The sequence below is a fragment of the Carassius carassius genome, chromosome 26 (genome assembly GCF_963082965.1).
Source record: "Carassius carassius chromosome 26, fCarCar2.1, whole genome shotgun sequence".
NCBI lineage: Eukaryota > Metazoa > Chordata > Actinopteri > Cypriniformes > Cyprinidae > Carassius > Carassius carassius.
In genome coordinates, this window is record NC_081780.1 from 31,280,952 (window position 1) to 31,306,124 (window position 25,173).

At 42.8% G+C, this 25,173-nt stretch overlaps 1 protein-coding gene across 1 annotated transcript in view; it reads left to right on the forward strand.

Moving 5' to 3' along the window:
* The window catches only part of LOC132106167 (NACHT, LRR and PYD domains-containing protein 3-like), a 147,144-nt gene that overhangs the window by 88,523 nt on the left and 33,448 nt on the right, over positions 1-25,173 (forward strand). The window contains exon 9 of the mRNA XM_059511829.1: positions 23,363-23,409. Within this exon, the coding sequence (XP_059367812.1) occupies positions 23,363-23,409 (47 nt within the window). The remainder of the gene's footprint in view (positions 1-23,362; positions 23,410-25,173) is intronic.

Consider the following 25,173-nt stretch of genomic DNA (forward strand, 5'->3'; position numbering starts at 1 on the left):
TTCAGAGAGAAAAGGCTAAAACATAAAAATGACCAAATAAGGGCCTAATTTCCTGTGAATAATCGCTCAGACGTTTAAACCTAGAGAAATGGGCAATAATACTACACTGTGTTATGAATGTGACCGTAACAATTAATCACAACAATTAATCACACACTCTATATAACATATCGCTGATTTACCATCTGCATATGCTAACGACCCACTAACAACTTAAAAGGGGAACGATACAATAAACACAGTCTCTCAAAGATAAGAAGACAATGAAATAAAAACGATACCTTGTGCTCTTTATCAGCCAGGAGCTAAGAGGTAGAAATCAACTCGTTTGTAAAGGTATTATTCAGTCTGCAACCGTAAATTCGTCTCGCTTCACTCACTGGTAGCATTTAATGGTGAGTCACATGAAAAGTGCGCCAACATACACACAGCGCGCGCGCCCACTGAACTTCCTTTTTTTTTGATGTTAGGTAGTCCATAACAACACTGCCCTCTATGGCTGGAGGTAAAGATGACGGCCCACTTCAGAGTTAGGGAGATTTAATGGTCTCTTACACTCCCACCAAATCATTAATGATTTGTATCGTCAAGGATTATAAATTACGAATGATTTTCAAAATAAATTTTTTTATCTTTAACTCAGAAACGGACAAAGTGTATATCAGCATTTAAGTAATATAATAAAAAGGATACACGTGGTTGTTCTCAGAAGCAGCTAGATGGTCTCTAGCAACAGGATCAGCTTCTGAACTGGGCGTTCAATGACAGACAGCTTGTGGAGTCGACGACCATCCTTCCCCAGATTCCGGTCACCAAGGCATACCTTGACTCATCTCACAAGCCCATCTTTATCTGTAGTAGTTTCTGTAACTCTGGCCAGCCGCCACTCATTTCTGGTCAGATCTTCAGCCTTTTCCATGACAATATCTCCCACTTGCAGGTTTCTTTTTGCTGTGTGCCAGCGCTGCCTGGTGGCAATGTTGGATAGATACTCCTTACGCCAACGACTCCAAAACTGCTCTGCAAGGTACTGAACATGACGCCACCTTTTCCTTGCATAAATGTCTTCTCTGACGAACCTGCCTGGAGGTGGTAGTGCTGGAATGGATTTCATAGTGAGCAGGTTATTTGGGGTGAGAGGTGCAAGGTTCTTGGGGTTGCTTAAGTTGTGAACTGAGAGTGGTCTACTGTTAACAATCGCCATAGCTTCATAGAAGAATGTCCGCGGTGATGCATCGTCCAGTCTGTCAGAGGACTGTGAGAGAGTTGAGCGAAGAACATTTCTCACTGTTCTGATTGGTCTCTCCCATACCCCACCTGCATGACTTGAATGGGGTGCATTTAGGACAAAGTCACACTGCTTCTCAGCTAAGAACACTGTCAGACGATTAGTGTCAATTTCCTTTAGAGCATTTTTCAGCTTATTCTTTGCTCCTACAAAATTGATGCCTTGGTCGCATTTGATTTGGCGCACTGCTCCCCGTAATGCAACAAAACAGCGCAGGCCATTGATGAAGGCATCTGTAGACATGTCATTTAGCATTTCTATATGAATAGCTCTGGAGTTGAAACATGTGAAGATGAGGCCATACCTTTTATGTTCCTTCCGACCCTGTCTACTGGCAAAGGGACCAAAGCAGTCCATACCGCAGTATGTAAATGGCGGGGATGGATTTGTACGTTCTGAGGGGAGGTCTGCCATTCTTTGTTCTTCTGTTGGTCTCCTGAGCTTACGACATGTCACACAGTGATGCACATGGGATGCTACTGCTCTGCTCATTCCTGGAATCCAGAAGCCTTGTGATCTGATCTCATTTATTGTGAGGCCCTTTCCTTGGTGCTTGACATTCTCATGACATTGAGAGATTATCATCTTTGTTATGTGGTGATCTTTAGGAATGACAACTGGGTGTTTGACTGAACTGGGTAGGAGCGCATCGCGTCTTCCTCTCACCTTGAGTACTCCTAGATCAAGAAAGGCATCAAGATGATACAGCCTGCTACGAGGTGACAGCTGGGCCCCCTTTCTCAAGAACTTTATCTCCTCTGAATAGGTGTTTCTCTGCAAGTCCTTAATGATGATGCGTTCAGCATCTTGTCGTTCAGCTACTGTACTGTGATTTCTGGACTTATCTCCTTTGGCTCGGCGGACGAGGCGAGCTACAGCTTGCACAGCTCCAGAAAATGAAGATAGCTTTGCCAAGCGGTCTGAGAGGCACTGATGCCTGAGTTCTGCTGTTTCTGCACTCAGTGTCTGAGCCTGTCTTACTTCAGGATCTCCAATTGTTAGTGCTGTGTCAATATCCGCAACAGGAGGTATATACTTGTTCCATAAGAATTTTGGCCCTGTCAACCAATTGGATGTAAGAATCTCACCAGCATTTAAACCTCTTGACGCATGGTCAGCAGGGTTTTCATTGGTGGGAACATATCTCCACTGTTGAGAAGTAGTGCTGAGGTTTATCTTCTGCACTCTGTTCGCTACGAACGTGTGAAAGCGGTGTGCTTCGTTGTTAATGTATCCCAAAACCACTTGGGAGTCGGTCCAGAAGTGCTCTTCTATGTCTAGATATTCCAGCTCCTGTTTAAGCATATTGCTCATGGCAACCGAGACGACAGCAGCTGTGAGTTCAAGTCTGGGAATAGTCTGAACCTTAATGGGAGCAACTCTAGATTTACCTGCAACAAGTGCACAATAAATGTTTCCTTCTTCGTTGGTAAGTCTCAAATAGGAACACTGGCCATATCCACTGTTGCTGGCATCAGAGAAGTGATGAAGTTCTCTTTTGATGACTTTTCCAAAGTTTGCAGGCACATAGCAGCGGGGAATGTTGATCCTTTCCAAGTTCTCAAGATCAGCTTTCCAATGTTCCCACCATGGCTGCAATTCTTTAATAAGGGGGTCATCCCAGCCTGTTCCTTTTCTGCACATTTCCTGTAGCAATAATTTTCCACTGAGGAAGAAAGGAGCAATTAAGCCCAGTGGATCATACAGTGATGCAACTGTGGATAGTATGCCACGGCGTGTTGCTGGCTGGTCTTTGAGGTCAATAGAGAATCTGAATCGGTCAGAATCAATATGCCAGTGGATCCCTAAAGCTCTTTCTACAGGTGTGTCATCAAAGTTGAGGTCAAGTACCTTTACATCAATGGCTCGTTCAGAAATTGGAATGCTATCCAGGACAACTCTGTCATTTGAAATAAACTTGTGTAGTCTAAGACCACCTAAGGCACACAGTTGTCGAGCTTCTCTTGCTACTTGGACAGCTTCTTCTGTGCTAGCTTACACTGGTGACACCGTCATCTACATAAAAGTCTGTCATGATGAATTTTGAGCCAAGAGGATACATGCACTCATTCTCCTTTGCGAGGTGTTTCAAACCATAGTTGACGCATCCAGGTGATGAGGTTGCACCAAAAAGATGGACCTTCATGCGGTACTCTTGTGGCTGTAAAGCAAAGTTTCCGTTTTTCCACCAGAGAAAGCGGAGATAGTTTCGATCTGCTTCTTCCACATGAAATTGGTGCACATCTTTTCAACATTGCACATAAGGGCAATGGGATGTTTTCTGAATCTTAAAAGAACACCAGTCAGCTTATTCATTAAATCTGGGCCTTGGAGCAAGTGATCATTAAGGCTGGTTCCCCGGTACTTGGCAGAGCAATCAAAGACAACACGGAGCTTTTCTGGCTTCTTAGGGTGATACACTCCATGGTGAGGGATGTACCACGTCTCTCCATCCTTTCCTTCATCATGCACTTCTTCTGCATCACCTCTCTCAATGACCTCTTCCATAAACCTTACATAATGTTGCTTGTACCGTTCATCTTTCAGTAATTTCCTTTTAAGATGATTGAGCCTTACGATGGGAAGCTGCTTATTGTTAAGGAAGTGAGGTCTCTCTTTGAAGGGGAGAGGCATCTCGCAATGCCCGTGGACGTTCTTCCTTATGCCTTGCTGCAGTTTGGTTAGGAAGAGGATGTCATCCTGTGCGACAGTTTTATTATCTTCACCAGCGTCTTTGAAATCATACTCCAATACCTTAATAACATCCGTTGGAGTCACTGAGGGAAGCTCTTTAATGCTGACTCTATGACAGATGGTGTTGAAGCTTTGTGATTCATGGTGTGAAGACAAGCGACCAACAATGCTCCATCCTAGGTCTGTATGGACTGCATAGGGTTCATCATCCCCACCTAATATCACCTGTTTTGGTGCCAAAGCCTTTGGACAGCTGTAGCCTATCAGGAGACCAACCTCACAATCCTGCAGAGGTGCAATTTTGTCCACTATTGTAGAGAGATGTTTCCAGTGTCGTGCTGTGTCACAAGTAGGGATGTGAGTGCGGTTCATTGGAATGGAGTCCTTAGTATAAGCATTTGGCAGGTTTAGGACAACGGTGGAGCTATAGCCTCTTACTTTGAGACCTGACACTCTTTCACTCGGCATGACAACATCCTTTGCAGTCATTCTTGTCAACTTCAATCTCACAGGACAGGAGTCAGCTTGTAGCTGGTTGCTTAGCTCTCGATCGACAAACACAGTATCACTCTGGGTGTCAAGCAGTGCATAAACAAGTTTTTCAGAGGCTGGATTTCTCTCAGTTGATACCCACACTGGCACAATCATTGAAGTATTGGTGGATGACTCACCATTATCTACTTTGTGAGACGTAGTAGTAGTTGTCTCCGTGTCATCTGGGTTTGAGGCTAGTGCAGAGTTTGCTTTCCTTCTGTAGTTTTCATCATGTAGACACGTTGGATGTCTACCATTGCAGGTGTCACAGGATAGACGGTGACGGCAGTCTTTTGCACTCGTGCCTAGTTTCATGCAACCATAGCAGAGATTGTTCTCCTTCACATATTTCCGTTTCTCTTCTACTGACTTTGCCACAAATTTAGTACAATTGTGAATCATATGCTTGATGTCTTTGCAGAAGAGACACATTTTGAAGCTTCCTTTAGGTGGCCTTTGTTTGTTGTCATAATTTTGTTTGTTTTCCATAGCTGTTTGGATGTGAAAGACGTTAGCTCTGTTCCGTTTGCTGTCCTTGAGGTTCCACCTTTCTGAAGTGGGGTCAGAGGCACGGAGAGCGCTGAAGGAAGTGACTGGATTACAAGCAATCTCTGCTTTCATGGACATGAAGTTCACAAAATCTATAAGCTTTGGAAAGTCATGAGTCTCAATCAGTGTCTGCGTGACCTGACGGTTCCACCGTACCGCTGCCCAATCTGGTAATTTGAGTACTAGTTTCTGATTTTCATCGCAGTCATTTAGTAATTCAAGCCCCTTGACATGAGGCATAGCTTGATGACATGCATTTAAGAAATCTGAGAATTCTCTAAAACCTTCAGAATCTTTGGGCTGAATCTTAGGCCATTTGGCTAGTTTTTCTCTAAATGCCTTCTGTATGACAAATGGCTGTCCATACCGTTGGTACAGTTTGTTCCATGCATCATTATAGGCCTCATCATCATTCCTATAGAAGATGCCATCAAGAGACTTCCGAGCTGGCCCAGCAACATACCTTTTTAAATAGTGCAGCTTGTCAGCAGAAGAAATGGCCTTTCCACCAATGAGCGACACAAATGCAGCCTTCCACTCAATGAACTGGATAGGATCACCACTGAACACAGGTGGTTCTGTTGTTGGCAGTCTGTTCAGGGCTATGCTATCTTGGACAGCCTGAGCGAGATACGATATATCAGATTTTGGAGGTGAGGATGTTGCGGTGATGTCAGTAGGGCTTGTTGCTGTGATGTTTGTAGGACATTGGATGGGAAATGGAACCACATGCTGCTGCGCTGTTATGCTTACATCCTGCTTTTCCCTTGTATTCGTGTCTGAATTATGAATGCTGGCTTCCTGTGCCATTTCTTGATCATAGGCCTGCAGTCTCCCTCTAGCTGCTTTTTGATCCTTCTCTGCCTTTAGTTTTTCTAATTCACACTTTCGAGCTTCAATTTCTTGTATAATTGAGTACTCTGCTTCTTTGGCTGCTACTTCAGCTGCTGCGTCTGCCCGCTTGGCTGCAATTGACATAGCTGTAGACCTTGATGATGTGATGCGTGAGACTGTGGAGCCATAGACAGAGCAAGCATAATCATGACGGAGTAACTCACGAAGACTGTGTTTCACATTTTCTTGATCAAAGTCCTCAAGGAATGCTATTCTGTCAAAGATGATCTTTGAAATATCTTTCGTCACAGCTTCACAAGTATCGATTCTGCGTCTTGTGTCACTGGAAGGAGCGATGTAATCTCTCATTTCTAGGTAGACATGCATGACATCATCTCTTCCCTTCTCAAGTGCATTAATAAGTGCTATCAGTTGGCTCTCACTAACGTCTGTTTTAAGCTTTACCCTTGTGTTGCAAGCACAGTCCTTCCATTGTTCGTATAGCTGAATCAATCTTTTCTCCTTTTTCAGGGACTCCTCCTTTTTATATGCACGCATCTTCTCCGTGGGGTTGCGTTGTCGACCAGAACGGTGAAGCTCCTCCTCTTCCATTCCGTTATGAGGCGCATCCACCTGCTGGTCTGGGTCGTTATTTTCAGAAGCGTCCATTTTCTTTACAGGGGGATAGATGAGGTGAAGCTGTTGATCTTCTGGGTGAAGCTCTTACTGTAGCATTCCCGGCTGAACAGATGTGATTCACTGTCAAGAACTGATGTTGAAGAAGAATTTATTTTCCAAAAACACCTTCCAAAACACCGTAAGAGCTGAATAAAGCAAACAAAGAATAAACATCAGACATGTGACTGCAAATTGTATACATAAATGGCTACACCATAAATAGCATTATGCAGGCTCATATAAATAGATGCCTTACAGTAAATATGAATATGAATTATTTATCTAACAATAACAATATTTAATGCAGTTAAAAGCACCTGCCAAAAATGGGTTTTAAAACAATTAACAAGCTTATTTCAAAGTGCTATAATGTTACATATGACCTGTATGAATTTATAAACTGTTTTAATTGCAACAATCTCCTTTTAAAATGCAATAAGGACTAAATGACAACTGAATTAATTTATCTATGAGATATTTTGAAAGCTGACGGTCTCAATTCAGAGAGAAGAGGCTAAAACATAAAAATGACCAGATAAGGGCCTAATTTCCTGTGAATAATCGCTCAGACGTTTAAACCTAGAGAAATGGGCAATAATACTACACTGTGTTATGAATGTGACCGTAACAATTAATCACACACTCTATATAACATATCGCTGATTTACCATCTGCATATGCTAACGACCCACTAACAACTTAAAAGGGGAACGATACAATAAACACAGTCTCTCAAAGATTAGAAGACAATGAAATAAAAACGATACCTTGTGCCCTTCATCAGCCAGGAGCTAAGAGGTAGAAATCAACTCATTTGTAAAGGTATTATTCAGTCTGCAACCGTAAATTCGTCTCGCTTCACTCACTGGTAGCATTTAATGGTGCGTCACATGAAAAGTGCGCCAACATACACACACATACCGCTGAACTTCCTTTTTTTTTGATGTTAGGTAGTCCATGACAACACTGCCCTCTATGGCTGGAGGTAAAGACGACGGCCCACTTCAGAGATAGGGAGATTTAATGGTCTTTTACAAACTGACTTGACATTTATCCTGCTTGAATTCGTTCTAAGAAATGCACATAACTTCATAAATACCAAACTCTCATCTGTGAATATTAAATATTAAACATATTAAAGGGATACTCCACCGTCTTTTCATATTAAACTATGTTATTCCCTTAACTAAAACGAGTTGATACATACCTCTCTCATCTCAGTGCATGCACTCAATCGCTCTGTCTTGCGGCGAAACTTTGTTAGCACTTAGCTTAGCCCAGTTCATTCAATATGGACCAAGCAGAGAAGCTACCAAACACCTCCAAGTTTTCCCTATTTAAATACAGTTACTCGCGTAGTGTAACTCGACCTAGGACGGTGACACAAAACAAAACGTTGCGCTTTTCTAAGTGAGTAAAATGGATAACTATATTGTATGGCGGAATACCATAGCAAGTGCTTATGAGCACTTCGACTTGGCGGAGTAATATATGAAAAATCCTCTCACCGGCCCCCGCTCCCTCTAGTGAAGATATTACTCCGCCAAGTCGAAGTGCTCATAAGCACTTGCTATGGTATTCCGCCATACAATATAGTTATTCCCCTTTGTAGGAACATCGGTTGTTAGGTCATTTTAAAACGTCCAATAGCCTTCAATTTACAGGTTAAAACTGCATCTGTCTAGGATGGAGACTTCTGAAGATTTATTTTTAATGCAGAACCCATGATGTAACCTAAAAGAAATGTGATCTATTACTATTCATTTCAAGTGTTTGTGCAGAAAATTAGCCTAATACACATGCATTACAGGGAGGTGCCCTCGTGATCACTTAAATGTTTTCCTGATAATGAAATAACTTAAATTTGGGGTGCCTCACATACATGAGAAATATATATCAACAGAAAGCTTGAAATGTGTACTTTTAAACCAATCAATAAAAAAAAAAACAATACTACCTGATTATGTCATCTGTGAAGGTTGCATTTCTCTTGAAAGACACATCCATATGGAGAGATCGTCAAATTAATCTTGCAGCCGACAAGAAAACATTAGTTTCACTAGTTCATGCTTACATATAATTAGCTGAGGTATGGTATGCGTATTTGGCGTGCTGTCCGGGGAAGGGCTCCGAGCTCGGGAATGGCCCGAGCCTAGAGTACCCCCCCTTCCCCATCTATTTATAAGGTGAACTCAAAGTGAGGAGATGGGGTGGAGGAGGGATGCTGATAAACCGTCAATGGATAGAGGTAAGTTGGCGATATTTATACTATGGGATTGATTACTTGATTATGGTCCACCTGTGTTGATTAGGCTAAGTATCTGACTCACTCCTCCCGAATCTTGTTAATAAAAACGTCATTTCACTAGTTCACACTTACATATAATTAGCTGAGGTATGGTATGCGTATTTGGCGTGCTGTCCGGGGAAGGGCTCCGAGCTCGGGAATGGCCCGAACCTAGAGTACCCCCCAAAAAGCAAATGTACAAGAGGACAGCCGCCAGTTTAAAGAACGCCCCCCCCCCAAAAATAGCATAGAGTACTGGCGGGGGCTGATTTGGTTTTCTGAGAAGTCGTCTCGTTGGCAGGCTGGAAGGGCCTACATACTCTGGAGGGAGCGACTTGGGCTTTGGAAGAGTAGGCCCATACCGACTGCAGGTAATGAACTTTTTAACCACTTTTTAACCACTACGTGGTTGTTGGCGCCCGGTCGGTAGGGCTTGAGCCAATGCTCAACAGGAGCTTGTGGCATTGGAACGGTGAGCCCTACCGGCCGATGAGGAGGAGCAGCGTGGTTGTGGTGCCCGCCCAGAATAGGTGACGGGGTCGGCCCTACTGGCTGATAGCCCCTGCTATTCAGTGGGCGAAGGGCATAATGCTGACCAAGAGGGCCCATGAAGCCTCCGACAAGAGATTGAGACTCAGGATGACGGACGTCTGGGTCCTCTCGGTTTGGCAGATAAAAAGCTTTGGGCTGGCCGACAAGGAGGACTCTAGCAACATCCGAAGGGAGATCCCGATTCACGGCATCGGATGGATGAGACTCGCTTGCGGCTGGCAAGCATAGGCCCAACCGGGAGAACTCTCGCCAGACGTCTGAAGGGAGCGCACGCATCAGACGGGTAAGCCTCACCGGACGGGGAGAGTGGAAAGGAAAACCCGACTGGGAGGACTCTCGCGGCATCTGATGGGGCATTAAACTCAGAACATCGAACAGGTAAGCCTCGCCAGGCGGGGTTAAAAGATGTGAGGGTAGTAGAGAGGTTTTTTTTTTTTTTTGCAGGATTTGGCGAGAGGTCAAGACTCGTAGCGTCGGACGGTTAAGCCTCACCTACCGTCAAATGGAAAGGTAAGTTGCGTGGCCGAGAGACTCTTACTGACGTCCGAAGGGAGCACATGCATCGAACGGGTTAAGTCTCGCCGACCGTAGAGTGGAAAGGTAAAGGTTGTCTGTCCCGGAGGCTCTCGCCGGTGCCCGAAGGGAGCACACGCATCGAACGGGTAAGCCTCTCTGGATGTGGGACAGAAAAGGTAACATTAGGTGGCCAGGAGGCTCTCGCCAGCATCCAACGGGGACTTTCTGTTCCCGGAAACAACTGGGTAAGCCTCGCAGGCCGTAGAATGGAAAAGGTAAGTTTGTGTGATCATGAGGCTCTCGTTGACGTCTTATGGGAGTTTGCTACTCACGGCATGAGACGAGTAAGCCTTGACGACCGTAGGAAGGAAGGAGGGTTTATTTGTGTGTTTGGTACTTGCGGCATCGGACGGCTTCCTTATGGGTTTTGCAACCTAAACCACGTGGAATAGTCGTGGTTGTCTGGCCAGGAGGCTCTCGCCAGCGTCCGATGGGAGCACTCGCATTGAATGGGTGAGCCTCGCTGGCCAAAGGATGGAAAAGGTCAGGTTGTCTAGCCGGGAGGCTCTGACCGACGTCCGATAGGAGCTTAGCTCCAGGAATCGAATGGGTAAACCTCTCTGGCTGAAGGACGGAAAAGGTTGTCTAGCCGGGAGGCTCTTACCTTCGTCCGACAGGAGCTTAGCTCCCGGAATCGAACGGTTAAGCCCCGCTGGCCAAAAGACGGAAAAGGTAAGGTTGTCTAGCCGGGAGGCTCTCACATACATCCAATGGGAGCCCCAACTCCATGCATTGGATGGGTAAACCTCTCTGTACGTAAGACAGAATGGCAAAACAGGTAGCCGGGGGCCGCAGAATGGAAAAGGTGAGGTTGTCTGGCCGGGAGGCTCTCGTCAGCATCCGATGGGAGCTCGAGCTCCTGGCATCGAAGAGAGAAGCCTCGCCGGCCATAGGATAGAAAAGGTAAGGTTATCTGGCCGGGAGGGGAGATTGAAAATATATATAAAATGATCTTTCTTGGCTTGGTCTGTTTTGCTTTGTTTGATTAAAAAAGCGATTGTTTCGTCATCGCGTATGGTTAGGTCTGATATGGTAGGGTTGATTTTCGGATTGAAATTGGATGAGATCGTAAGCTCCGAGCACCTAAGAAAGCCGAAAAAAGTTAGGATGAACATGGCGTTGAGCGTGTGGGCAATGCTGAGGGGTTGGTCATTTGTGCGGAGGGTGTGGATACATTTTGTGAGGATATCTAGTGTTATGGGTTTCCTAGTGTCTGGATGGGTGGGCTGGGATTGCTGGATCCCTTTTATTAGGAGGGAGGTTTGCGAATTGTTTATTTCGGGTGAAGGGGCACTGGTCATCAGTTTGTGAAAAAACTGGACTCCGCTCAGGTAGCTTTTGATGGATCTGACTTGTAGACCCTTGACGCCTTTGATAAACGAAATGAAAGAGGTGATAGAGAGTAGGGAAAAATCATGGAAAGGGATGTTATAAGTGAGGTGAAATGACTTAAAGCATCTCCATGCAGTCACGTATGACTGGAGGGTTCTGGGAGAAACTGCTTGGAGAATAGAGTCGAGCGATGCTTCAAGGAGTGGTTTTAGAAGGGTGGGTAACGGGAATATTAATTCCGAATAGTGAGGAACCGGATTGGGGAATTGGTCCACCTCTGGAGCCAGCGTCCTGAATTTCTGAAACAGAAAATGAGACAGGGAGTCAGAAATTTGGTTCTCTGTACCTGGAACGTGCTTCGCGATAATTATAAATTGGTCGCATGCTGTGATCCATATGAGACGTCTAAGGATAGGCATGAGGGCGGGGGAGTGAGAACGGCCTTTGTTTATGCACTGAACTACGGCTTCCTTGTCACAGTGCACTAAGATGCTTTTAGATGCCCATTCGTCTCCCCACAGGAAGGCTGCTACTACGAGGGGGTAGAGGTCGAAAAGAACTGAGGACTGGGTCAAGTCCTGCATCTGGGGGGGCCATGTGGACGCAAACCAACGACCTCGGTAGAAACCTCCGAAACCTATTGAGGGAGCTGCGTCTGTAAACAGCTGTAAGTCGATGGGAGACAAAATTACATTGTTATGAAAAAAAGAAAGCCCGATCCATTGTCTAAAGAACAGGATCCATAAATTAAGTTCGTCGCGGCATGCGTGGGATAGGGGGATGAGGTCCTTGAGTGCGTTAACTGAAGATGCGAGTGTTAGGAGATGCGTGATGAAGGGGCGTCCTTGGGGAATTATGCACATAGCGAAATTTAAGTGCCCGAGCAGAGAAAGAAGTCCGCGTTTAGAACAGCATGGGCTGTCGAGGAGGGTGGAGGAGATGAGGATTATTCTATTTATTTCTCCTTTGGCAGGAAGAGCTGAAATTTAGCTGAGTCGATGTTGATACCGAGGAACTCCATGGATGTGGCGGGACCCATGGTTTTTTCCTGAGTGATGGGAATACCAAGCTCAGAAAAAACTTTTTGGACAGTGAGGATATGGGCGGCTGGGATTGCCTTGGGAGGTGAAATGACCAGAATGTCATCTAAAAGACGGATGATATATGGGATTGCATAATTGTTGGAAAGGATCCAGCAACGGCTTCGGATAGCATATCGAAAATTTTGGGGCTGCTTTTGCATCCGAAGGTTAACCGGACGGCGAAATAGTATTTCTCGAGCCATTGTATCCCGAACAGGTGCCAAAAGTACGGATGGATAGGCATCACTTTGAAAGCAGAAGTGATGTCTATTTTTGCAAGCCAGGCTCCTCGGCCCACGATTTTAATCAGTTCGACTGCCTGATCTATGTCTTGGTATTTGAGTGAAAATTCGTTGAGGGGTATCAAACTATTGATGCTCGGGACTGTGGATTTATGTGGAGATGACAGGTCTACTATTGAGCGTTTCATATCTGAAATTTTCTAGTAGCCACTCCGATTGGGCTGACTCTGAACGTTTTGAAGGGGGGTTTATTGAAGGGCCCGATCATGAAGCCTGACTCGACTTCTTTTTTGATAAGGTTAACTACTATGTTGGGCTCTGCGAGGGCGGATTGGAGATTATGGCAGACCGTGTTTTGGGAAAGCTTGCATATGACGCCCGGGTTAAAACCTATCTGAGGCCAGACAGGAGATAATTTGTAAATTCTTTGTCGGGATGGTGTGCTAGTTTGATGGTCATGCGAAAAATATTCACAGGAGTCGATAGGTAATTTTTAGATTTGTTATTCACGGCTTTAAACACTGGGCAAACTATGTGTGCGTGAGCACCACCACAAAACTTGCAGGAGTGTAGGTAGCGGCAGTGCTGTCTGGTGCATCTCCCGCTATTGAAAGTGTTGCATAGCTGCATGCTTTCTGCTTCTGGTTGGGCTAGATGTGAGTTTGCTGAAGTCGCTGATCTTGGGACGTAGCTGGTGGATTTTGCCGGGGGAGTATCAGAGTGTTGTGGTGCGTCCGGATTTATTTGAGGGCAGGTTATGGTGGAGTGAGCCACTGACCTGCAGACTGCGCAAGAAATGCTCCCACAGCCTAGAAATACGCGGCTGTGCAAGTCTGAGTCGAGCGCTCCCCAATAAGGACACTGGTTCCACTGAGTGATTCGGATAGCGCACTTAGTGGAAAAAAGCTTGTGGTATGTGTAAAAGTGCCCCCCTCCATAGGACAACGCGAGCTCGGCTATTATAGACAAATAGTCATTGAGTTCGCGTCGCCTGTGGGGGAAGGCTGAACAGATTATCTCGGTGAAACGGTTGAATGCAATGGTGAATTCGGAGAAGGAAAGTAATCAAGATGAAAGGGGATTTGGATTTTTCAACGTGACTGAGAAATCCCTGCAATCTATTTGGCGGTTTGAATCGGTAGTGGGCAGGATGGAAAGAAGAGACGAGAGCTCTACGTCCGCACCGTCTAATATCTGTGCTCGGATGCTGTGAGTCTCTTGGGGAGGTTCGAGGGTGACAGCGTTTGATGGGGCGGGCATTGGTGTAGCCGTGAAGAGTGAATAGGGGGATTTCGCTTGGAGGAGGGTGGTGGCAGCAACTGGGGGCAGGGCTGTGTTTGGCAGCGATTGCGGCCTAGCGCTTGCTTGAGCCATGCAGTTGAAAGGAGTTGAAAGGAGCGGGTGGCTGGGGGCTGTGTTTGGCGGCCAGTATGGCCAGGCGTTTGCTTGGGCCGCGGGCCCGAAGCTGGGATGAGCGAGAGGCGGGGCTGTGTTAGGTGGCAAGTTTGGCCAAAAGTTAGCGTGAGCCGCGGGCTCGGACTTCGGAGGAGCGGGAGGCGGGGCAGTATGTGACAGCCAGTTCGACCAAGCGCTAGCTTGAGCCTCGGGCCCGAAGCTGGAAGAAGCGGGAGGCGGCGCTGTATTTGGCGAACTGTTCGGCCAAGTGCTTGCCTGGGCTGCGGGGTCAGTATTAAAAGTTCCATACGATGGGGCTGAGATGGGCGGAGGAGGGGGCCAGGAGCCTCCTTGAGCTACAGCTCCCTGTGCTGTTGGGATGGAAGCCGCGGTGGGAGGCTGGGCTCAAGCCGACATAGCAGGCACCCCGGCGGTCGGAATCGGGGTGCGGCCCAGGCCTGCTGAAGGCCTGTTGCTGCGGCTTGATAGCCGCTGGGAGCTAGGCCTTGCGGTGGAGGATGGTGGGGTACTTTGAGGCGTATTTCGAGGTACTCCTTTCTTTTTTCCTTTCCTTGGGATTGGGGTTGACTGAGGAGAAATGTTATTATTTAGAAAGTTTGCGTACAAGTCGTAAAGTTCGGATTTATTCAACTTGCTTGAAAGTATGACGTTGGTTTTGGACAGGGCCTGCCTCAGACTCGACACCGTCCATTTCTCGATTGGCGGAATCGTAAGCCTGGCCGAGTGGTAGGAGGACGCGAGTGAGTCAGCCACAGTTCTCGCCGGAGGCGGCGAAGGTAGGCCTAGGCATCTTGGGAGGCGAGTGGCTGCTCACGTCATACCGCGCCCGCGGGTTGGAGCCTGGGGCTCGATTTGGTTGCCTCGCCGGGAAGGGGTGGCCTTGGAGCCGGCTGGCTGCGGTGATGGGGCCGGAGAAGAGCTAGATGGGTCTTCGGACGAGGAATCTCGGTTTTGGGACATGGTGCTATACGTGCGGACCAAAATGCTGATAAACTGTCAATGGATAGAGGTAAGTCAGCGATGTTTATACTATGGGATTGATTACTTGATTATGGTCCACCTGTGTTGATTAGGCTAAGTATCTGATGCACTCCTCCCGAATCTTGTTAATAAAAATGTAATTTATTAATAAATAATTTAAATATCTTCTTTTTCACAATTATTAGGCTACTTCTGTGCTTTGTAGCAAACCTAATGCGTGTGCTTGAGCGCGGAATATATTAAAGCTCACAGAGGTGGAAAGAGTACAAAAATATTCTACTCAAGTAAAAGTACCATTACATTAATGAAATTTTACTTAAGTACAAGTAAAAGTACCAGTCTAAAAATCTACTCAAGTAAAAGTAAAAAGTAGCTCATTTAAACTTTACTCAGAGTAAAAATTACTTAGTTACATTTTAACAGTGGGAGGGAGTCAAAATGGGACAGGCCAAGAGTGTCAAACTCAGTTCCTGGAGGGCCACAGTCCTGCACAGTTTAGATATAACCCTAATTAAACACACCTGATCAAGCTAATCTAATCATTTAGGTTTATTTGAAAACTACAGGATATGTGTGGAGCAGGGTTAGAACTAAACTCTGCAGGGCTACGGCCCTCCAGGAACTGAGTTTGACACCCCTGTGATAGGTCTATTTATCTCAAACTAGTTGTTTTTAATTAAAGGAATCAGTTATTTAGAATAATAAAACATTTGGGCTGTTACCAGGCAAATCAGTATCAACAAACTCATCTTTTAATGCAGAGGAAATGAAGAAGATTCATTGGAAGTGGCATTTAGATGTATTACACTGTTTAGTGCAGGACAAGAATGCATTTAACCTGCAGTTACAAATGCATGAATAATGTTTTGATATACAAGACATAAAATGTTGAATACTCATTTGAAATGATAAGAAATTAATTATTTAAAAAAATCAAAAGATACTTTAAATGTGAAATTAAAATGGCCAGTATGTGTCAGCAAGTCACTGTTAATAAGTGAGTCATTGCGATTGAACCGAATCATTTAAACGGTTGATTCATTCAGGAACGAAACACTGTCACGTTGCTCAGAGACGCAAAACTGTGCTTTTGGTGGCTGTGTTTGGAATTATTTTCTGTTGTAGAAATAGAGCTAAAAAGGCAATATGGTGTCTAAAACGCAAGTCTCTTAATTAACTTGTTTACTGAACTGTTATATATATATATATATATATATATATATATATATATATATATATATATATATATGTATGTATATATTCATGATGATTTTTGGAGGAAACGATGGCATTCTTTGTGTGATTTTGATTTAATATATGAAATTATATAAATATGTGAATTTTCTGCCCCTATATCTTCAATTTTGTGATCATTCTAAATGCATTTTAGGAGACTGAATCACACAGTGAAAGAACGCACTATAAATGCGCGCGCACATCATTAAAACAAAAATAGCACACTCCTCACCACGGTCTTTTTTAGCTAATTTGTGCAAAACCTCTTGCTAAAATGTCAAAGCTTCATTTTAACCACCAATGCAACGATGCAATTATTTACCTTACCTCTACATTCTTGCGAAGGGTTGATGTCTTGTCGAGATTTTATAAGCTGCTAGTTTGGTCTTCCTAGGCAAGTACAGCTTACACTGCATAATAGAGCATACATATGGCCAGGGGTTCACTTCATTTCCTTCGAGTTCAACTTCAGAATATGACGGGGTTTCGTTTTCAGCGGTGTCTGCACCACTAACGCCTGTTTTGTCCGTCTGCATCTTTCTTGTGATTTTAGCGCCAGTTTGCCCTCCTGCCCATTATGCCGAAGTTTCCAGGGAGCGATTTATTTATTTATTTTTTATTTTTTTTACTCAGTAATTAATGTGTTTTAAAATGTAGCGAAGTACAATACTTCAAACAAAATATACTTAAGTAAAAGTAAAATTACAGATTTAAAAAATTACTTTAAAAAGTATTAGTACACAAAAAAGCTACTCAATTACAGTAACGCGAGTAAATGTAATTCGTTACTTTCCACCTCTGAAATCTCATTATGGATTAGTAGACTGTTAATTTAATATAAATGTGCATTTAGTTGAATAATGACCTAAACAAACAACTACTAGCAACTAAAAAAATCAAACCTATTAAAACCTATTAAATTCCTTCTAGACATCTCTGTTAAAGTTTTTAAAGCAATTATACATTTGCATCAATTCTGCTTTCAGAACATTCTGTAATGGAGAGATGACAGATCGTTAACATTAATTTTTCCTCTGAAACAAAAATACGAAAATTTGAATATTTTAATTTTGGTGCTCCCTCGTGACACGCTCTGACGCACCTGTCAGCTGATGGAGGCGGAACTTATAGCGATCGCCTTTTTCTTTGTTTGTTTTATTTTTCAACAGTTTTTATATATGTGAGAGTGTGTTTTATGTTGAATGTGAATGTATCTGCATGATTACCATCTGTTTGAGTGCAAATCAGCCCAAATCAGCTCGCTATTACTATATGATCACGGCTATCAAAGTGAACGCGTCTATATGAATAGAGAGAGTGGATTATTGACTTTATGGCACAATGGTGTTATTACTATCTGTATAAGTGGCCCTCAGCACTTATTTGCATCGTAATTCATTGTAAATACTGCATTTCTAGCAATCTCAAGATGTTCTGTAATTGGCAAACAAAGTTAAATCTTTTTTTTATTTTTCTTATTATTCTTATTTTTCTTACTCAAATTATTCTTATTGTATTGTATTGTAAGTTTCTGTTTAGTGTTTCATAACTGAAAAAAACTATGCAGTGGTAAGTTTACTGACTAAATAGTTTGTAGAAGCCTTCAATACTATTGGGAAATATATTTTTTCTTATATTTGGGGTGTGGGGGGTCTAGACAAAATATTTGCAGGAGTCTAATTTTTCATGATATCTTATTCAGATTTGAAATAGAAACTCATGAGACATGTGGCTTTCAACCCATTACTTTTCTAGATTGCCCCAGGACTCATTTCATGTATTTTTATATCAAATAAAAAAATATTTAAGTGTGGTAAAAAAAATTTCAAGGCACTTCAGTGTCTATAACTTTTAATATTTTTGTGCATGATCAAATCTGGTTGATAAAAAGTAAAGCCCAAAGGGTCTTCTTTCCAAAGACACCAAAATTCTGTTTGTAACACACTGAAGTAGGAAACTGTTACAATTATAAGTTGAGCACTTTCAGCTGTGAGTCCCATAATGGGGGGTGCTGACTAACAGGTTAAACAGTTTATTAGGAACAATCAAAGCTGACTTTCAAACTGCATTTTTTGCATCATTGTCCCAGTCACACAATCTTTCAGAAACCCTTTTAACAAACTTATTTTCTACAAAAAAAAAAAACAAAAAAAAAATTTATTGTTGTTATTATTATAATCATTATTATTAATTTTGAAAAGAGCTGAGAATATTTTTTCAGAGGAAATCCATTTATCAAATCCTCAACCACATCACATCTTTTTGGGGTGAATTATGTCTTATTCCTCTCATCGCGAAGCAAACAGTAAAATAAAAAGAACTTAAAGAACAGTCTCACTGCGTTGTCTTCTGTTGTGTGGGCGTATTCAAGCCGCGTGCTTCAGTTTGAATCTGAATAGAAGGTTCAGCACGGGGGCATGGTCACGTTAGATATAATGAAGGGAGGCGTGAAAAATGGACATTGCGTTGTTTTCATATGGATAACTTTATCACAGAATATCTTCAGAATATTTTCGGCAGCACTTGTTTAGTTTAAAAGTAGACATGTCAGGAGTTCTATAGATATCTCTCTTATGTCTCTTTGTTGAGTATTCACAGAGTTACAGTTCATTTTAATGACGTGTTTGTAAATGAAGATCAGCGCAGACAAAGGCTGCAGACAGCACACCTTGTTTGTTATTTTTATTTTATAAGTGCACAAAGTTCTGTTGTTTTTATGTCTGTATTCAAAATAAAGAAGACCCTTTACAGATTTGATTGATGTATTGCTCTTTTCTGTACGATCAAAACTGCAAGTGTAATTTAAGTTCTTTTCGGGGTTAATAGGAGAAAATTACTCATAACGCGTATACGCGTTAATCGACTCCAGAGGGTTAAAGAGGGACTTTCCCTCTGGCGAAGGAAGTACAACCTCTGCTGGGCCTTATTCACAATGGAGTCAATGTGAATGTCCCACTCCAGGTCCTGATAGATAGTGGTGCCCAGGAACCTGAGTGACTCCACTGCAGTCACAGTGCTGTTCATGATGGTGAGTGGGGGGAGAGCAGGGGTGTTTCTCCTGAAGTCCACTATCATCTCCACTGTTTTGAGCGTGTTAAGCTCCAGGTTGTTGAGAGTGCACCAGACAGCCAGCTCTTTAACCTCCTGCCTGTAAGCTGACTCGTCAACGTCCTGAATGAGTCCGATTATTGTGGTGTCGTCTGCAAACTTCAGGAGCTTGACAGAGGGGTCCTTAGATGTGCAGTCATTAGTGTACAGGGAGAAGAGCAGTGGGGAGAGAACACAGCCCTGGGGAGCTCCGGTGCTGATTGTACGGGTGCTGGATGTGTATTTTCCCAGCCTCACTAGCTGCTGCCTGTCTGTCAGGAACAGTGTTTGGAATAACGGCGTTTAAAAGAACGGCGTTAGGTAATGACGTTATTTTTTCAATAACGGGGTAATCTAACGAATTACTTTTCCCGTCGTTACAACGCCGTTAACGTTACTGAACGTTAAATGCGGCGCGTTACTATGCATTGATTTAATATGCAATCCGAACGCACCCCTGGCTCACACAGCGAGTGAGCAGGAGGGTTAATAACGAGATAAGCGATTATGATTGGCTAAGGCAGAGTCATGTGTTTCATGGTAGCCAATCAGAGCCAGTGTTTTTACACACACGTGCCAGCGGCACCAAACACACACAGTCACACACACGCAACAGCTACACAGAGATTTGCAGCAGCAGGAGAAATGGCGGGTCAGGAGCAATCCGATGAAAAGTTGGCATTTTCAAGGTGGAGATATAAGCACTACATCAAATTCATTGTAGTCAAAGGCAAGAACGTGCATGTAATGTGTACATGTAATGTGTGACACACGCATCTACAAAGCTAGTGGCCAAAAACACTTTTCTTACAAAGAGTGCAGGATAAAACTCTTGCTGTCTGTTGACGTGCAATAAATCTCGAAAGTTATGTACGAACACCTGTCTGTTCTACTTATTTCAACTGACTTGTGAAAACTGCTAAAAAAAAAAAAAATTTGACATATAGCAACTTTTTTTTTTTTTTTTTTTTTTTACAGTAACGCAAATAGTTACTCTCCCTGGTAACGAGTTACTTTTATTATAGAGTAATTCAGTTATTAACTCAGTTACTTTTTGGAACAAGTAGTGAGTAACTATAACTAATTACTTTTTTAAAGTAACATTCCCAACAGTGGTCAGGAAGCTGTTGAGCCACTGACAGACGGAGGTGGGCATGGAGAGCTGAGTTAGTTTGGGCAGGAGGAGGTTTGGGATGATCTGCATCGTCCACAGACCTGTTTGCTCTGTAGGCAAACTGAAGAGGCCTATAGTCATTTAGTCCTGTAATTTTGAATTTCTTTGGGACGGTGATGATGGTGGAGTGTTTGAATTATGAAGGGACTTCAGCTGGCCCCCATCTTCACACAGATCTTCAACAGATCACTGGATCTGTTGAAGATCTGTGTGAAGATGGGGGCCAGCTGGTCAGCACAGGATTTCAGACAGGCTGGTGTAACACAATCTGGGCCTGGTGCTTTTTTCCTTTTCTGTTTTCGGAAGACCTGGTGCATGGCATCCTTGCTTATCTGTAGGAGGTGTGAATGGTGAGAGCGGTTGTTTGGAGAAGTGTTCAGGAAGGGTTGCAGGACTTGTGAATGGTGTGAAAGGTTGCTTGGAGAAGTGATCAGGGTGGGTTGCAGGAGTTGTTAATGGTGTGAATGGTTGTGTGGAGAGGCATTCAGGGCAGGTGATGGGTTCTTCTTTCAAACCTGCAGTAAAACTCGTTCAGATCGTCTGCCAGTCGTTGATTCTCCACAGTGCTGGGGGGTGGTGTCTTGTAATTGGTGATCTTCTTTAGGCTTTTCCACACTGATGCTGAGTCGTTTGAAGTGAACTGAGTCCTTATATTTTCAGAATAATTCCTCTTTGCCACTCTGATCTCCTTTTCCAGTGTGTATTTAGCCTGTTTATACAAGACATTGTCCCCCTTCACGTAAGCATCTTCTTTGGCCTGACGGAGCTGTCTGAGTTTTGCAGTGAACCACGGTTTGTCATTGTTGTAATTTAGTTGAGTCTTGGTAGGAATACACATATCCTCACAGAAACTGATATATGATGTTACGGTCTCTGTGAGTTCGTCCAGATCGGTGGCAGCAGCTTCAAAAACACTCCAATCAGTGAGGTCAAAACAAGATTGTAAATCCTGCTCTGCTTCATTAGTCCATCTTTTTACAGTCCTTAATACAGGTTTAGCTGATTTTAGTTTCTGCCTGTAGGTCGGTATAAGATGAACCAGAAGGTGATCAGAACGTCCCAAAGCTGCTCGTGGAACAGAGTGAAATGCATCCTTTATTGTTGTGTAACAGTGATCCAGTATATTACTGTCTCTGGTGGGACATGTAACATGCTGTCTGTATTTTGGCAGTTCACGGGAGAGATTGGCTTTATTAAAGTCCCCAAGAATGATTAAAACAGAGTCTGGGTGTTGTTGTTCTGTCTCTGTGATCTGCTCAGCGAGTTTCTGTAAAGCTGAGCTCACGTGCGGTTGTGGAGGAATGTAGACAATCACCAGAATGAACGAGTGAAATTCATACGGCGAATAGAACGGCTTGCAGTTGACAAAAAACAGCATTTCCAAATCAGGACAGCACATCTTCTTTAACACAGTTACATCTGTACACCACCGTTCATTGATGTAAAAGCATGTCCCGCCGCCGCGCGATTTCCCCGTTGATTCTGCTTCGCGGTCCGCTCTAAACAGCTGAAAGTCCGGCAGATGGAGCGCGCTGTCCGGTATGGTGTCATTCAGCCAAGTTTCCGTGAAACACAGAGCAGCAGAGTGTGAGAAATCCTTATTTGTCCGAGAGAGCAGAAGGAGTTTGTCCGTTTTGTTGGGTAGAGAGTGGAGATTTGCCAGTATGCTAGGCAAAGGTGTTCAAAATCCGCGCTTCCTGAGTCTGATGAGCGCTCCCGCTCGCTTTCCCCGTCTGCGCGTCCTGAAGCGTTTGATCAGCACCGCTGCTCCTTCGATAACAACGTAAAGTAAAACGTCTGGTAAAAGATATTGTGATGTGTTCTGCCGAATATTCAGTAGTTCATCCCTGGTGAAACTGATTGCAGGAATATAACTAAAGACAGGACAAACTAACAAAAACACAAAAACAACTGCAGAGCACCTCACGGAGGCAGCCATCCTGTATCGGCGCCAACAGGTTTTTATACTTATATGTATTAAATTGCTGGTGGTTATGTGTCTACTAATAAACTCTGTGAGTTTCCTTTACAGTGCTCATTTACAGTGTTTACTAAACACTCACCAGTAATTTAATTCACTTCATTTGTGATAAAGTATGCGTGTGACTGTCACTAACGAGCACAGAAAGTATCCTGCTTGACGTGTCTGTTTTTGTGGAAGATTTTTATTAATATTAGTATAATCAATGTGAATCTTGCCATATATATATATATATATATATATATACTGTTATTATTCCATTATAATCATATAGCCTGTGTGTGAAAAAAATGTGCCTGCCAGCAAATAAATATACAGACCCTCAGATGAGAAACATCTGGAAAACATAAATGGGCCTTTCTCTAGTCTAGTCTAGGGGTCCCTTCACTCTAGGAAGCAATCGAATGGTAAGCATAAGGAAAACTATATGAAAAATATGGAACACGCTCTGTATACACTGCATGTAATGAGATCATGTAATGCATGTAATCCTAACATTCGGGAGATTTTCCTTGCAAGAAACTCTCAGCTTTATTCTCCTTGAAAGAAAGTATTTTCTTCTGGAAACAAAACCCCAGACTGAGTGTGATTCTTATGAGCAGCAGCAGACGACACTACATATTCTTGATTTATATCTCTCCTGCTATGTGTGTTTTCCTGGTTCCTTGGTTATAATTAAAATCTCCTGATTAATGTACTCTTTGTCTCCTCATTCCAACATAGTAGCACCGTGACAGTAAGTTCACGGAGTACCCAGATTTTACATTTCTTCAGCACCAAATAAAAATGCCTTCAACACAATTTATGGTTTATAAAATATGACGCTTTGTGTTTTATAGTGTGGATCATGGAGGAGAATCCTGGATTACAGCAGGACTACAGAAATGTACGTCTACAAATTCACACACACACACACACACACACACACACACACACCTGTAGTGATTGTTGTTGTGCTATAAATGTCCCTGTTTGGATCCAGTGAGAGAAAACAGACCACTGAACACAAGAACACAGTAAACACTCAGCTCATTCTGCCTGGGGAGAACAGAAAAGTGACAAACAGAGTCTCATTCCTATCCTGATCATCCAGACAGATTTGATATGTATTATCAGGTTTTGTGTAGAGAGTCTGTGTGGACCACTGATCTATAATAGAGAACTGTATTGCTCATGAAATCATGAAGGTGAAGCCATATTGCTATTTCCCACTATTCCTAAACATTCCATTGAATTAATAGGAAATTGTCTAAATTTAATGAGAAAACCACCTAAAAAGGTCATCGTTTTCAAATCTGAAGTATTCGTTTAAATTCTTACAATACAAAGACTCTAGGCATGTAAATGATTATTTGTTTAATGTCAGACGAACAAGATACTCAACATATATATAACAAATGACAAAAGTTCTCAAATCTGAATAAAGATATCCTTTGTACACATAGGCCTTCATTCGCCTTGTACAGTTATTCAACGTTTATGTAATCGTGTTAAAGTATTTTATGCATGCATTAGGTTAACTGCAAATGAAGCAGGTAATTATGTAAATGTTGGTTAAATTAATTATTAATAGAAAATAAAGAATTCAAAATAAATTTAGAATTAGATTACTAAAGTAGTCAAACCTGTTCATTAGAAGGGGGTGTCCCAATACTTTTGGGAATACAGTGTATATTAATATGCTATTAATTACAGAAATATATGCCGTTAATTGTTTAGATTGACAGACAGCACTAATGTTAACCTGTTATAGAAGCTATTTGTGGTTAATTTTACTTCTGGATACGCATTTATAGTTAATTTTATAGGCCCCCCAGAAAGAGATTGGAAGGGCCCCCCATCCCTTGGCCCCCTTCAAATTTTCAATTTGATATATAAAATCAATTAAAATAAAACTCATTTAAAAGTTTAATAGCCAATTGACATGTCCACTGACACATTTCAAATCGTGTAATTAAGCCCCTGTTTACACCTTGTAATATATGCATTTTGGTCATTCGGATCATAATTGGACGATACTAAAAACATGTGTGAATGGGGTCTAAAATGTTTTGAGCTTGTCTAGTTCAACCACTTCCACAGGTTGCCTAAATTTGTTCTAACAGTCACAAACTGACCTAATGCATAAACTAGGGATGGACCGGTACCAGTGTCTGTCCCAATACCCGATCCCATATTTGTGTACTCATACTCGCCATGTGTGGTGTTTGTGTCCAGACAAACAAACACTCACAATATACAGCACAATGTAAATAACTCAGAGAAAGAAGTCATTGATGTTAACGTATCTAATTAACAGAATATTAAATATGTATGATATAGCTACTGAGTATGAGATGCTAAGCGAAAGAAGCAGTCAGGTCTCGACATTAACGCTTGTCTGGCACAAGTGGTTTTTGTGAAATGGCAAGTGAAAGAAAATTTTACTTACCTGACTAAACATGTAACCTGATAAAAATCATAATAACAAATAATTACTTGAGCAGCACTGAAACTTTGGCGAGAATGATTCTGATTTTATTACTTTCAGTGTAAACAGTGACTAATAACGGATAATGTATTGACAGTATCAAGGTCGAGTCAGTTGAGGCCACTGTTGGGAATGTTACTTTAAAAAAGTAATTAGTTATAGTTACTCACTACTTGTTCC